Below are 16,481 nucleotides of genomic sequence, written 5' to 3'. Positions count from 1 at the left end.
ATGTGTGATCTAGAAGTAATCTTTTTCATTTAACGTTCTTTAACGACTTTATATCTTACGAGCAAATAACTTTTATGAATCAACCGCTTACATATGCACGAATGATTATGCAGTGTATCAATTATAAAAAATTAGTAACTTGTAACTCGTCTTAGCATTTTCATTGAAAAAAAACTTTATGTTAAAAATGAATCATACATTAACGGAAGAAGAGATCTTGCATGAACTTACAAGTAAATTGGTCTACTTCATATGTTATCAATTGGTTTTAAATAAAGATAGATTCTCATGTTGTGTTATTGGTAAAAGGGGTCCCCAAGTGTTCCTTCCATGTTGCTCCCCTCATAAAGGAGAAAGAGTTGATAAATATGATAGTGTCATATTTGAATCTGATTTCACATATTCTTTACCTTGGAGTCCGACACACGCAACTCATGTGAAGTTTCTTCATAAACAACTATATACTCCCTCCCTCCCAATCAATCCCATGCTTTCTCTCTTCAAACTTGAAAAATCAAAACCCTCCTCTTTCCTTGCTCAACCACAAAACAATGCAAAAAAGGGGGGAGAAAAATAAAATGAACGTACGATATCGACTTGTAACTTTTGGGGTGCCGCTCTCTCTCGTGCATCTTCGAGAATTTGACTGCATGGTTTTGTTTTCATGTGGTATCTGTCATTAGTCAGTGTGCATGCATGCATCCAAGCATGATTATCTACTTTTCTTTCTTCTTTGCTTTTATTGATTAATTTTAGAGCAAATCAACACGTCTGGTGCTCTGCTTTTTCTATCTTTGACGTGTAATGTTTTCTTCTTGTTTTTCAATCAAATTAATCTCGATTTCAAAGCCCAAACAGAATTTGCGCCAACAATTTGTTTGAACTTTTGACCATAAAGAACAAGAAGTCTCTAGCTTCTTTATCCCCCTCTTACAAAACTAAAGAATATGTATTTTCTTCGTTTTGGTGTTATGGTTTCGAACAATCAATCTAAATTGTTTCTTTGCCGACGTCCTTGTTCATCAGAATTACTGTTGAATAGTTAGAAAGACCGATAACATAGTACTATTATATGGTGAATTGTCACACTATTGTGCACTTGCATTTTCATAAAGAGAATCATTTTAACACAACCTTTCTGACCTCATATGTACACACCTCTTTTAGTTAGCCGTTAAATTGAACAATACAAGTAAAATTAATGATCAAAATTATCAGGAGTGGCACAAAGTTAAAAAAAAAAAAAAAAGTGCTGAGAGTGAAAATCTTTGAACATTTTGTATTAAACTTTTTCTAACAATAGAACATTCGTTTACAACACTATGCTAATATAAACAGTTTTTTAATTTTCTTTAATATGATATTCTACTAGAATCTAATCTAATCTATAGATAGAGATTTTAGAGCTTAAGGGCATAAAATGTAATATGTGCACTATAGTCAATGTAACTATGCTCGTATATGCAAAAACTCATGTGCTCTATATACGTTAAAACATGAGAGGTGATTTTCACTCTTTTAGCCAAATGAAAGATTAAAACAGATATGTGAGAAGCTAAAGGAGGTTGTGTTTATCATTTATCTCAAAAATTCATAAAACTTTTTTTTTTTTTTTCATATCATGTTGGTTTTGTCCAAATGAATAATATAGGGTTGATCAAATCATATGAATCATATATCTCTTGTTATATATCGAAAATGCTTTTGGACCTTTCCATGTTACTTCTTCTCTTGTCCATATTGATCGACCTATACATTTTTGGCTTCAGGTGTGATCCATTGAACGTCTTAAGTACGTTGTAATTGTCGTACCACCCAAGTCTCTTCATCTTATCACTAACCAGTGTCACTTTCGCCATCAACGCTATTATTAATCTTTTTTTTTTTGTTTTTATCTAACCACTCGTATTATCTATCTACACATTCTCCTCTGTACTAATTTGACTATTTTTTTTATTTTGAACGTTGTTGGTCGGCTAAGAATTTCGTAGAAATTCTCATCTGTTCTTGTTTAGCGGGGAGCAAATCCTAACCCATTTTTCTACACTCTCGCTTAACATTTAGGCTAATCCATCAAGGAATTTATTTAATTGATTATTTTATTCTAAAGGATAAGACTAGGTTTTCTTTTTATCTTTGTAATCTTGTTCTATTCTACTTATTACCTTCAACCTAATTTCTTCCAAGCTCATTTCACATTGCAAATGTGATTTCTTTTCCACACCGGCCCTTGTTTATTTTTTTCGTTTGAATTGAATAGATAAAAAAAAAAAGGAACTGACTACAATACTTATTGTATTTAATATAACTAGCATTTGCCTACATATTTTGTGTGTATAACACATTTTTTTAGAAAATGAGAGAGAGAGAGAGAGAGAGAGAGAGTGGGGGGGGGGGAGTGGGAGGTTTTTGTTGTTGGTTTTTTTTTTTTTAATATTAGAGGTATTTTAACATCACCTGTAGGTGAGGTTTCAAAAAAAAAAAAAGTAAAATTTGAACTTGTGAAATTACATTATTGCCCATCATTTTTTTTGTGTGATAGAAGACTAAATAATCTTTTCACCCTCTTTTGGTTGACAAAAAGGGTTTTATTAATTAATAAAGATTATTATCTAACTATCAAAAAAAAATTTAGCCATCTAACTGTCAAATATAATTCATGTGAATATATATATATATATATATATATATATATATATATATATATATCTCTCTCTCTCTCTCTCTCTCTCTCTCTCTCTCTCTCTCTACTAATTAATAAAACACTCATTGTCAACCAAAACTGTAACATCCTACATCGTTCAGAGAAGAGGATCATGTAAGCCTTATATGTATATTCTCATCTCTACCTAGCACGAGGCCTTTTGAGAGCTAACTGGCTTCAGGTTCCATCGGAACTTCGAAGTTAAGCGAGTTTGCGCGAGAGCATTCTCAGGATGGGTGACCCACTAAGAAGTTCTCGTTTGAGTTCCTAGAAACAAAACCATGATGGCGTGGTCGGGGTCCAAAGCGGAAAATATAGTGCTACAGTGGAGTCGAGCCTAGGATGTGGTGGGAACCCGGCTGGGATGTGACAAAAACCCTATGAAATTACCAGTTTAACCCTCTAATTAAAACAGAACATGAATAAGAAATATAAGGCATAAATGTAATTTCACACAACCAAATTTTGCTGTTTTTTTTTTCAAGGCCTCACCTACATGTAATCCTAACATATCTCTAATAAAAAAAAAAAAAACCCTCTCTCCTTCTATTTCAAAAACAAAAATAAAAAAATTTCTTACACACTTTGTGTGTGCCCATATGCTAGTATATATAGTACGATCACCATCTAACCGTCAAGAAACGCAAATAAAAAAAAAACTAAAATAAAAGAGACATAAAAATCATTTCTTGTACATTATATAAAAGCAAGGTTCTAGAAAATGCTAGGCGCTAGTCGGGCGGCAGGCTAGGGCGTAGTGCCTAGATGGACTAGGCAGATTTAAGTAAATTTATTATATATCATATAAATAAGTGTGTGCTTATACTTAAAAATATATAATATCATTGGGATACATAAACTGCAAAATAAAATGACATATAGATTATTAAGCATTTGAACACAAAGAAAACATGGGGAACAAGCATAAATTGTTTGTTCATCAAAGTATTCAACAAGTCTTTTGAACAATTTATTGATACAAATAAAATGCGAAATGAAAGTTATCTAGTTTATGTCTAAATGAGAGCCACGACTTAGGCGGGTGCCTAAGCGGTCTAGGCAAACACCTAGGCAGGTTTATGCGCAATTTCTTAATTTTCAAACGTCTCGAAATTAGTCGGGATGATGGCTAGCCGCCTAGCATCTAGGGTGGGCCTAGGCGGCTCTAGGTGGATATTTTTGAAACAGTAGATAAAATCGTATTGGACCTCTGCATTGTCAATTGCAAGTCAGGAGTCGGGCCAAATTCTACTTTTTTGGAGCCCAAAATTCAAGCCTTCTTGGGCCAAAATGAGATGTAACAAACTGGTTGGTAGTAGCAGGCTAGGTATCTCTATCATTTATTATTAGAGTAAATTGTAGCTATGATTTCTTAACTTTAACTCAATTAGAGCAATGGTCTCTCAACTAAAAATTCATTACCATTTGTCCCTCAACTCATCAAAACGTGTAGCTATAGTCCCTCAACTAAAAATCCATTACCATTGGTCCCTCAACTTTCATTCAACTGGAGAAATGGTCCTTTAACTTTACCCAATTGTAGCAATGGTCCTTCCAACATAACTCGTTTTGACAAAAAATTTGACGTAGTTGACGAAAAGGACCATAATTACACACTTTGATGAGTTGAGGGACCCTAATTATATAAATGGTTATTCCAACATAAGTTGAGTGACCATTACTACAATTTACTCTTATTATTAGCAAAATTCAAGCCTTCGTTCACTTTCATTGCAGAACATACAGGAATAAGATGCAGATGAAATTAAATATACAGTACTAGTACCGCAGGATATGGTGGATACCAAATTTAATTACGTTTGCAAATCCTCATGGTTTTCTGTTTTAAGAAACTTCTTTAACCACTTCGCTGAGTCTTTAGGATGTCTTTTCAATCCATCTTTGAAGTCGATATAGTTGATGCCGAACCTAACAGTGTATCCGGTATTCCATTCCATGTTGTCGAACAATGACCATATGAAGTATCCCATCACGTTAACACCGTCCCTGCTTAAAAAACCGAATCAAATACAATCGGATTAGTAAAATTATTGATCAAATGAGTGAGAAGAAGTCATGCTTTCCTTAGGCTATGCACTTAGCTACTTACTCGATCGCTCTATGAATATAATGGATATGGCGATCGAGATAGTCGATTCTTTTCTTATCAGCAAGGGATTCCTCAATAGGTATGTTCGGATCATTGGGGTCGTCATATCCTACAACATGAAAGAGATTAGGTTATATAATATGTTTAACAAATGAGATGGCCTAAAAATATAGAAATGTGAACATATGTTGATATTTGATGCTGTAATTACCATTTTCTGTGATGTAAATAAGTGGATTCTGATACTTTCGCTTTGTGTAAACCAATAAATCTCGAATTCCTCTCGGGTAAACATGGAGCCAGTCAGAAGCTCCCTGCCAAACCATTTAAAACACGTTACGAGAATGTTAGTCTAATGATATATCTCTTTCAAATGTTGAACCAGTTACGAAGTTCACCCATCTCCATTTATCCAATAGAAAGGAAAATGCAACGTACCAGTGGACCGATAGGAACGCCATTATACTCGACTGCCACAACATCATGTTCCAAAACCTTGTAAGTATATGTAGAGCAAATTAAGAAGAAAACTTGTTAGTTATTTCTGCTCACCTGATTGATTAACGAGAGCGTCTGTCTTGTAGTTTGGTTTTGCATCATTTTGATGAGGAACATTAGCTGCATAAGTTCCTGAGTAGTAATTTAGTCCAATAAAATCATAAGAACCTTTTAGCATCGCGGATTGCTCTTTAGTGAACTTCGGCAATCGATTTTCAACAAGAGCTTGCATGCTGTGTGGATAGTGACCCTTCACCAACGGGTCCATAAACCTAAATATCAAATCGAAGATTTCAAATATTACTTTTAACTTAAACACATATATGAGATCAGTTTAATCAAATTAGTAATGATTCCTTAATCTGCAATATCCATCTAATATCCTGCCTGTAACACACACACACACACACACACATACCATCCATATGAAAAATCCAAAGCTCTTTTAGCTGCATCTTTGTCGTTCCTTTCTTCAGTCACTGGAACATACCAATCTGAGTTCAACGTTATCCCTATCACTCCCTTTTGTGATTTCTGTGCATTATGCATGCATGTTCAACATTTGATTGTTATTTGAATATAACCACACAAAAATTAAACTTAAGTATAATTAGTGGTGGTAACTCAAAAATTGTAAGTACAAGACCTGATATTTTTCTCTATATAACTTTACGGCTGCTGCATGAGCTAGAAGTTGGTGGTGTGTCACCAAATATGGCTCAGTCCCAGAATCTCCACCGAGGCAATTTAATTTTAACCAGTCAGAACATCGGCCTGGTGCATACTTCCCGGTTGTATAACCATTCTTGCTTACGCTTAATGGTTCGTTCAACGTGATCCAATGCTTAACTTTGTCACCAAATTCTCTGAAGCAAAGCTCAGCGTAGTCCTGAAAATCATCCCTACAGTATATTATACAAGAAAATCAGAAAAATTGGAATCAGAACATAGAACTTAATCCTACACACTGGAAAATTCATATACCATTTTCACTTACACAACTTTAGGACTTAAGAAACCACCGTAGTCATCCTCCAACCCTTGAGGAAAATCCCAATGAAAGATTGTGAGAAAGGGCTTTAGACCTGCAGTTTTTAACAACTAATAATATATAGCAAAACTAAATACATACACTAATTAGTTTAAACCCTTTTTCATAGGAAATGCATTGCATTACCATTGGCTAGAAGCTCGTTGATGAGGTTCTTGTAATATTTGATTCCTTCGTAGTTCACACCCCCACTTAGCTTTCCATCTGATCGAATACAAATTGATTGTTCATAGAAAGAGTCAGACAACAATTACAATAATAAAAGTATGTAATCTCCTAATTTCCTGATTGTAAAAAATCATTATATTAATAGTCTAATTACCTGGCAACAGTCTAGACCATGAGATCGAGAATCTGTAAGCATCAAGGCCAATGTCTTTCATAATCTGAACATCTTCCTGTAACAAAAAATTAATTAATTAGAAAATCCAATCAGAATATATGGCATAATATTTAGAAGAAAGCATGTACCTTATAGCGATGATATTCATCAACGGCCACATCTCCAGTGCTACGGTCAGTTATCCGTTCTGATTTTTTTTCATAAAAACATGCAAAAAATGTCCCTTTTCAGTTTTATTTTTAATTAAGTGATGACTTTGTTACAAATTGATCAGACATGAATTAATAGAACAGAAGAGAGACCTGGATGGTTGTGCATGTATGTATCCCATATACTTGGTCCCCTACCACCTTCATTTGCAGCACCTTCATACTTAAATTCACACGCATAAATATACATTAATTAAGGGTAAGCATATCTAATTAGAATCTTAAAAGATAAACAGTTTAATTAGAGGTATACCTGGTAAGCCGATGAAGCTGTCCCGAACACGAAACCCTTGGGAAAACTGCTCCGGTTGAGCGAGGCAGATGATTCATCAATGTTCTTTGCCTTGACGGATTTTCCACTACTTTTCAATGCACAACCAAGAACAAGTAAGAGGCCTAAAAGGAGGGTGCATTTTGCCATAACGTTTAAAATTTAATTTGCATTTTTCTAAAGTCTGAATTGGCCTTTAATTATATATACAGTGGAACTGTTGAGGGAAAAAAGCATGACTCTCATACATATCATTAAAGCTGTTGGAGAAAAAGGAAAGTCAGGCCTCTGGCCTTTTAATTGCAATTAGAACCGGTCAATTATGCGTAAAATCTGTTTTAAGTTAGTGAATTTGTGTCTTTATGTCTTTTTTGCTAAATAGATCAAATTCAAAGAATTAAAGAGAGAAAATAACTAAAAATATCTAATTATAAGTCATTGGGTTAATCGTGGTGAGACTGATGAATACAAGTAGGATAGTAATTTAGGATCTGAAACCCTCATTTGCATAATATATAAGCTTACAGAATCTTTAACAATACTCATACTTTTTACCAAATGCTATATTTCTTAATCGCATGTATGTGTTAGATCAGTTGGTCAAAATAGTGCGTTTTACTCACACGAAAATGATTCACTTTTCTTGTATATTACAAAGTGAATTAAATATGTTACGCTTAATGAAAAAAAAAAAAAACTGCAGCTACTCTGATTATTCTTTCAAATTTTTGTCTTAACTTTTTTATTAATCTCTCGTCATGAGTTTCTCCATGTTGTGGTTAGCTGGTGCAACTTGAGGTTGTTCCGACACATTGAGGTAGCGACAAATTTAGATGGCGAGGGATGCATGGAGGACCAGGTCAGTGGGCAGCTGCCGATATTGGAGCAGTGCAGAGGTCCCTTCCGCATGAAGCAAAAGCAAATGCAGGCGCCACTCGTTTTGAACTGTTGCTAGAAAATGGCATCCAGACAACGTTTAATTTGTTGGTTTTGATGCTGTTTGTAGAGCAAAAATTAACCGAGAAAAATATGAAGACGACACGTGGATTGCAGGATAAAAATGACAAAATTATTCTCAAGTACATACCGAAACTCCTACACACGAGCAGTGGACAATCATGATTCAATCAAGGTCAAAAGTGCTTAAAATAGGTAATTATTCAAAACCTATTTCATCTATCCTCATCAAATCTTCTCCACAAGGTAACCCCCAAATCATTAATTTCAGATTATATTAATTAGCTAATAAATTGTGAATCACACTCAAAAAACCACCCAAGTGGCCGGCCACACCCCTATAAATATCACTCTATTTTCTCCAAAAACCCAAGTTAAATCTTCTTGCTAAATTCTCTAAATTCTTCAAACAATATTCCCTCAAAATTCTAACTTTGGCATCGGAGGTTCTTCAGTCAAAGCCCTCCCAATTCATCATGGACGAGGCTTTTGACCTTGACCTAAGGTGTTATTTATTTTGTAGGTGCAATTTTGTCCAAGAACAAGAATGGAGAAATTTACATCCACACTCTTCAATTATGTTTCTTTGAAGTTTTATATTCAACAGACATTCGAATTCAAGACATTTTTTAATTTTTGAAACACTATTAAAAAGTAGTTAATGTTGTGGCCTATATTTTACAGAGATGTGCAGCAAAGAGAATAAGAGAGATTGGAGAATAGACTTGAGGAATTGTTTGTTAATTCCCCAGTCCTTGTGCCTTTATTTATAGTAATTAGGAGGAGAGAAACTTGCTCTCCAAGTAATACAAAGTATATTAGGAAAGATCTTCTAGATCCCAAAGGATTCCTATTTTATCTCTACTTAGGATTTACATAATCACATATTGATAAGAACATATGTCACAACACTCCCCCTTGAGTGTGCAAATACTCAAGTAGATGGCGCATCAGATCTTCAGGCAAATGTAGAAGTAGTGGATGAAATCGTCTCGTTTAGTCGGCACAAGTAGCGAATGCGAGTCTCAAAAGACGGAAGAATGCAGGAGTGGTAAAACTCACAAAACCTTACTATGGCAAAACCCAAGGTGGGAGAAAAGCCCATAGGCTAAGGAGAAAAGTGAGAAGTTGCATTAAGTCAAAACTATACGTCTTCTGGACGCAAGTAGAAGAGCTCACAAGGGTATGATCAGCCCAGGATGGGTGCCTCGTTAAAACCTAGTTAGGTAGCAAAAACCCAGTGGGAAAAATGCTCCTAATCGTAGGGAAAAAGAGTACATTAAGATCAAGTGAGTATACTTCTAGATACTCCCCCTGAGTTTGACAAAACTTCCAAATGAAACTACAAGCATTGCAAATGAGAAAGTTACGCATACCAATTCATTGGACAAGCTTCTGGAAGGTAGACTTTGGTAGTGACTTTGTGTAGATGTTGGTAAGGTTGTCTGGGATTGGACTGCTTGACTTCAATCTTCTGATGCTCATGCTGATGTAGATACAATATGCTTGGTGTTGACTTTTTGGATGTATCATGATCTGGTCGATACATACAGCGTTGTATTCATGGATCGTTGTTGGGACTCAACAATGGATGAAAATCGCAAGGATTTTTGAATATGCTCAACAAGAATTCTCGACCATATCTCTCACGTGATGAGACATAGTGAGTCTTGGAACGATTCAAAAAGATTTCGCAACAAAAGGTCTATCTAATTAACCTCCAAGATATTGCGGTGTTCCTTAATGGTAAAGACATAACCATGCGGGAACGTACCTTGTGCGGTCAGACAAATGGTCTGATTCAGCGAATCCCACAAGGTAGGCATCATTCCGAAGATCAAGGGGGTGTGGTCTATTCTGAGATGCATAGGGAATAAGCCCAAATCCGTAGTAACAGAAAAACGTCTTTAACACCAAATTTGGTGGTGGCGTGTTAGGCGCAGTGCTGCTTTATGCCAAAAGATTATCAGCACATAAGATGTCTGATCTAGTGCGTTTGAGCTAAGTACAACAAACGCCAATGGTACTTAGATATGGCTGCCTCACGTTCCAATATGGAACCTTATGCTCCATACCCTCCGTAAAGGTCTCATTTGCATCTAGCATACAGATGATCAGGATATACTCAGACGTAACACCTTCTGGGTCTAGTTTGAGTGGTGAACCAGAATACTATCAAAACTAGCTCGAAACTTCAGGTCGAGGTAATGTCAAGTTCTCCCAAGATCGTTCATCTTATAGTCCGATATGTGAGTTAATTTTCTCAACTTTAGCAATTTCGGATTTTATACACGCAGGGGCATATATCCCTAACTGATCAAATATTCACTTAGACGGGTATACCACATCTGCCCGGATAGTTCTGCATCCGTAAAGTGAAGGCCGCTTGAGAATCAAGAGGATGTTCTTGTGGTCTAGAACTATTTGAATCAGTACATGTAAGTCCTTTGGAAACTCCATGTAGGTTCATATCACGATCCCAGAGATACTACAACCACGTTTGTAATGCTGCGATCAATCACATGGCGTATGAGAGAAACCTTGCGCCACAAGGCGTCATATTGCACTATTTCATTCATCTCATTCGTCATAGATTGATTCTTTTAGTTGACCAATCAGTTCTACGTTGATATTAATCAACGGAACGCGATTCGTTATCGTCACTTTTCATTTATGTCGGTACCATATAAATGAAACATCATTTATGATAATCTCATTCCAATTCCATATCTCATCCAAACTAGTATACTGGACCAAGAACTTCAGGTCTCGGGAGTTATCCGGATTTAATCTCATGAGATGAAAAGGTCTGAGACAGCGATCGAGGGGCGGATTCATTCGTGCCACGTTCCTCCTCTTTTGGGGAGGTGAATCCTCGAACCGAGTGATCTACCATGCTTCTGGCATAAGATAGATTGATTGGCTAGCCGTCAATGTACGAGGGTCGGCCACAATTGTGGCTTTCCTACTTTCAGGACAAAGGTCCGAAGTACATTTGGTACACATCTTTGCAGGCACATTTGCAGCTGGTATATGTGATCTCGTCACTTTTACTAGATCAGAGGAAGTGTCTGGTTAAACTCTAACGATCTAGATTGGGATCGATATGAGACATAGTGGGGACGTCCACGATAATTCGCGTCGTTCTTTAGGAACGGTGACGTTCTTATCTCCCCCTAACGACGGGAAGACTGTCTCATAAAAGTGATAATCCGCAAAACGAGCGGTAAAGAGATCGCCTGTCAAAGGTTATTTAGTAACGAATATTAAAGGAGAATCATAACCGACATAGATTTCCATCCTTCCCTGAGGACCCCTTTGTTTTTGTGTACGTAAGGGCGGCGCAAAATGGCACATAGACCGCACAACCAAAGACGCGCAGATGCGATATGTCGGGTTCGTATCTGGTAACCAATTGACACGCGCTTTATAAGGTTGGGTCGTGACGGGCCTCAGGCAGACCAACATGGTTGCTTGCAATATTGCATGGCCCCAAGCAGAGGTCGGGAACTGTGGTACGTATGACCAGTCGACCACGCAATCATTTGAAGGCGTTTAATGAATACTTCTGCTGGGTCGTTCTGGGTATAAACATGGGACTGGATGTTCAACTTTCAAAAAACCCAACCGACATGCAATATCCATCGAGATTTAAATTGTTCGATGTAAATGTCGATGTAAATTCTCCAACTTATCCAATCAAATAAATTTGATCAGATAATCAGGATGGTGAGCCCTGAGCTTGTTAATCTGAGCTACCAGTGTGGAGAATGCAACTTGTGGACAACAACCACACGTGTGACAAACGTGTAGAAGCATCAACCAATACTATAGAATATTTAAATGGTCTGTAGGGTGGTTGAATCTATCCACAAATGTCCCATTTGAATCCTTTGTAAAAAGATGGAGGGTGCTAAGGTATAATACATGTCCAGGTATGATTTCTTTACTTCTGGTAAAAGGATGCCCAAAACGGCGCATCACGAATCATCCTAGATATCCCAAACGTACATCCATAGCGAAAATTCCTTAGGAATCGCGGGCTTCTGGCCGGCCACATAGTGGACTTGAATGGATGTAATCCATTCGTTAAGCGTTCCATCTTCTCTAGAATATGCATTTAACTATATTCGTAAGAAGTGCAAAATGGTAATATGCCAAGGAATTTTACTCCATTTTTCTACATTGGTTTCAATATGGTAATAATACTCTCGAATATCCTTAAAGCTCAAAAATGCTTTCTTCCGGAACGAAGTGAGTATAAGGCTTCCCTTTATGGTAAAGTTAATACCATTGGACAATATAGGGCAGTGCCATGCCCCACAATCAGGTTGGATAAGCCTGAAAGGTTGTCGGGGGATGATTAGGTATGAAGTTAGCATAGAACCAGACAGCTAACTTCCCCACAAAACATACCTAAGCATGAGTTAATTGTAGTCACATGTGGTAATCTTCGTTAATTAACTCTTTTATTCGAGAATAATGGTGACATCCAAACACTAATCTTAAATCCGAGAACAAAATAAATTATTCACAAAATAAACCAAAAAAAACAATGGGGTTCGGCCAATAGGCCGTCCATGTCAAATTTCGCTCTTCCAAATGTATTAGGTGGAGCAAAATGAGTCTCACAAATGGACTACGAGAATTGTACCTATTCATGGACGTAACAGTTTCAATCATGTTTTGCTTCAGGCAAAAATTCATCTTTGCATGATTTGAAACAGTCCATAACGGATTTGAAGAGTCATGGAGTCCTCAGCAGGGAGGTACTTCCATTGGATATGCTTCAGGCATAATTCTTCGAATAAGGATCATGGCGGATGCTTATTCACGTCTTGTATCCACATAAAGTAGTTTACTATTCGAAACTTCCAAATCAGTGAAATCGAACTTGTTACGGTTCGACAATACGCTGAATGGAGGAAACAAGAATGTGATTGGTGTTTTAGGAAATAAAATTTCCATAAACAACAAATTTAGAACATTCAGGTTCTAAGACATGGTTTGGTTTAAACGGATTTAAGCATGGAGAACTTCGGGTCTCAACATGAGTGTTGCGCATTAAGAAACTTCAGGTTCATATGGCACTTTTCCGAAACTTGGGGTTCAGAAGTATGAATTTTAAGTTCATAATATCTGCAGACAAACACACACACACATATATATATATATATATATGCAAGCAAATATACAACAAGGATATACAAAGATATAACTTCAGGTTTATAATTATAATTGAATTAATTTATTTGGACTTCGGGCCAAATTAAAATGTGGGTGAAAAAATATATAACCCATTGGGCCTAAAATAATTAGGCAAATAAAATTTGTGGCCCAAAATAAGTCCTCGAGTGGCTATATATAAATCTTGCCATGTGACCTAAGCCCAAAATTGGGCTAGGTTTAGTCTCTGGCGGGGCTGCAGGCCCACGGGCAGGAGAGAAATAACTAAGGGGGGTCACGGGTGAGCTGCAGGCTCACGGGGAATGGGTTGGGCTGCTGCTGGCAGGCCAAAAAAATGTTTTTTTCTTTTCACACGGGCCGAGGAACTGGAGCCCAATAGGGCTCGGGTTGAAGAAAACCAAAACAACCCAGCGTCGCTGGGTGTCAAATTCGAACCGGGGGAACGCCGGTGTCGCTTCTGGCGACTGTCCTCGGGGTCTATGGCAATGCAAAGCTTGGGGGTTCAACTGGGGAACCCGAGTTGTAGACGGAAACTTTGGTTTCAACGTCAGAGGTCTGAGAACGATTGGGGTTCAAAGAACCCGTCGATGTTCATCGGGTTTCTGAAGAAAAAAAAAACCCATCGTCTTCGACAATGGCGAGGTCCCAATCACAACTGCAGGTGTGATTGCCCAGCAATAACGGCGTTGAAGCCGTGGCCGACTTCGAGCGGCACCTTGTGTTAGGGTTTGATGCCGAAGGCGTTTTTCAGATGGAGCAAGGGTTTTGCTCCAGTGCTTTGCAATCTATAGTGGGCTCGTGTGAGCCCAGTATTGTTGGGGTCACGGGGAGGGAACCCTAGGGTTCTTGCGGCTTTTGCATAATGCAAAGGCATGGGTTCGAAGAACCCTAATTTTCCCGTTTCCAAATTTTTTTTTTTCAATTCAATTATATTCATAAATAATTCAATTGTATATATATTTCAATGAATCACGTATTTACTTTGATGCATATGCAAATAATAGTTTCAATGCATGTACATATGTAAGATTCAATTCATGAAAAATATCAAATTCACATAATTGTAGCAATTTTGGTTATGAGGCATACACAATTTATGTAGAATCTAAAATACGTTAAACGTAAAGTTGGGTCATGCATCATGGTGAATGTTCATGCAATCAGGGCTTCAAAAATATCGAGTTAAAAACCGTTGTTTTGGAAGAACCTGATTGCGTGATGATATGAATGAACTGGTTTGATGCAGAAAAATTATTTCTTCAATTTCGGCTTTCATCTTCAAGCTTGTATCACGTTCAACATAAGAAGAAAAATAAATTGAATCAATAACAATATATGAATGCAATAAAATCAAGATTTAATCAATTAAAAATAATTGAAACGTAATACTCCCCTGATTGTAGACGAATAAATTCTCTTTAAATTCTTCTAAGCACAGCGTGAAGAGCGTGCTGATAACGTGTTGTGGCCTATATTTTACAGAGATGTGCAGCAAAGAGAAGAAGAGAGATTGGAGAATAGACTTGAGGAATTGTTTGTTAATTCCCCAGTCCTTGTGCCTTTATTTATAGTAATTAGGAGGAGAGAAACTTGCTCTCCAAGTAATACAAAGTATATTAGGAAAGATCTTCTAGATCCTAAAGGATTCCTATTTTATCTCTACTTAGGATTTACACAATCACATATTGATAAGAACATATGTCACAACAGTTAATTTGTTTAAATGTTGTTTATCATATATACCTTCACTTAGAATTCGTGAATGCATCAACATTATCCTTCTCATTACGAGGAAATATATATGGTTGTATAATCTTGATCACTGTCATGAATTTCATTCACTCTTCTACAAAACATATCTTTTTAATTTTGACATGTATCCAGCCTGTATAAAACTTTACGTGAAGATTATAATTACAGATTCTTTGTAAAATTTTCAGAGAGACAAGCTGAGAGCCTGACTTCCAACAAGGGATTCTTATTCTTTTTTTTTTTTCGAAAAATAGGGATTAGTTGTGAGGCTTACATTACATCAAACTGCAACAATCCAAATTGGCTATTTTGTAAGTCTCGAATCATAGATCATCTATACAAAAGATGAAACGATTTCTCCATTTAATTGTTTACAATGAAATTTCAATGTTTCTTAGAACATAGTGTTCGTCAAATTTTTAACTCAATTAGATGCCTCAATATTTTCGATTTGGCTAAAATTTTGCAAGAATGATCTATGAAGTGCAACTTGAAAAAGAAACCGTTTAGATCGTTGAAGTTCGCTCCCCAACTAATACATTTTTTTTTCTTCTTCTTTTAAGAACAACTCCACCCTTGGAGCCCTCCCCTCAGGCAATCCACTATTTAATCCACCATGTGAACAGTAACTACCATAATGAACAGTAACTGCCTTTTGCATCTCCACCCTTGCACTTGAATAGCCTTAGCAATAGGCAATAAAATATTTATTAATTTTTTGTTTTTACAAAATAATACTAAATAAATTTATTTGTAATCTCGGATAAGATATTTTAAATCGTTCTCGTTGCGCCACGTGTCATTTTCCCCACTTCGAATATTACTACTAGCTTGTGCCAAGGCGTCTCTCCAAATAGTAAACGATTGGCTAAGTAATTTCCAACGACTAGATATCGATTCTTTAGTTCTACTCCCACCCATTTGCTCAAGATAATTGGTGTAAGGTAGATGATAATGAGAAGGTATTTATAGAAAAGTAGAAACATTTTTTTTTTTAATTTAAGATATTTTTACAATTTTTTTAAATATTTTATTCAAATAATTAATCTCTGCCGTTGGATTTAAAAAAATTGAATTCCAACACTCCAGATTGTGCCACGTGTCACAACGGTAACTTTTCTTAATTTTAAAACTATTTTTTCGTTTTTTTATTTATTTATAAAGCATATTCATATCGACCGTTGATCTCAGATCGAACGGTTGATATTAATTAAGATTTTTTTTTACTGATAAGATCGAACGGTCCAAGTTAAATAGCCGTTGAGATCTAACGGACCGTGGGAAGCCACGTGGCTTCCCAACGGTAACTTTGAAGTCTAAAAAGGCTTATGTTTTTTCTGAAAAGTTGTCGGGCGACGCGCCCCCACGCTCGAGTGGGGTGCACGCGCCTGACAGAAAA

At 36.6% G+C, this 16,481-nt stretch overlaps 1 protein-coding gene across 5 annotated transcripts; it reads right to left on the bottom strand.

Annotated features, from left to right (window-relative positions):
• Positions 1 to 4,382: 4,382 nt before the first annotated feature.
• On the bottom strand, positions 4,383 to 7,459 carry LOC103410606 (cyanogenic beta-glucosidase-like). Of its 5 annotated transcripts, none has more exons than XM_029102201.2 (13): positions 7,169 to 7,459; positions 7,009 to 7,078; positions 6,835 to 6,893; positions 6,686 to 6,761; positions 6,490 to 6,567; positions 6,310 to 6,397; positions 5,959 to 6,214; positions 5,731 to 5,846; positions 5,367 to 5,584; positions 5,253 to 5,284; positions 5,026 to 5,128; positions 4,815 to 4,923; positions 4,383 to 4,714 (listed from the first exon to the last, which is right to left on the bottom strand). In XM_029102201.2, exons 1-13 carry the CDS (start codon positions 7,334 to 7,336, stop codon positions 4,519 to 4,521), a joined length of 1,569 nt encoding a protein of 522 aa, XP_028958034.2. In that variant the 5' UTR covers positions 7,337 to 7,459; the 3' UTR covers positions 4,383 to 4,518. The 5 variants fall into 5 exon arrangements, with proteins under 5 accessions (XP_028958034.2, XP_028958035.2, XP_008347516.3 ...); XM_029102202.2 differs by having other exon boundaries at positions 6,310 to 6,352; XM_008349294.4 differs by having other exon boundaries at positions 4,383 to 4,711; positions 7,169 to 7,458.
• Positions 7,460 to 16,481: the final 9,022 nt, after the last annotated feature.

Source organism: Malus domestica, chromosome 05, assembly GCF_042453785.1.
Source record: "Malus domestica chromosome 05, GDT2T_hap1".
NCBI lineage: Eukaryota > Viridiplantae > Streptophyta > Magnoliopsida > Rosales > Rosaceae > Malus > Malus domestica.
This window is presented reverse-complemented; position numbering and strand designations above follow the sequence as displayed.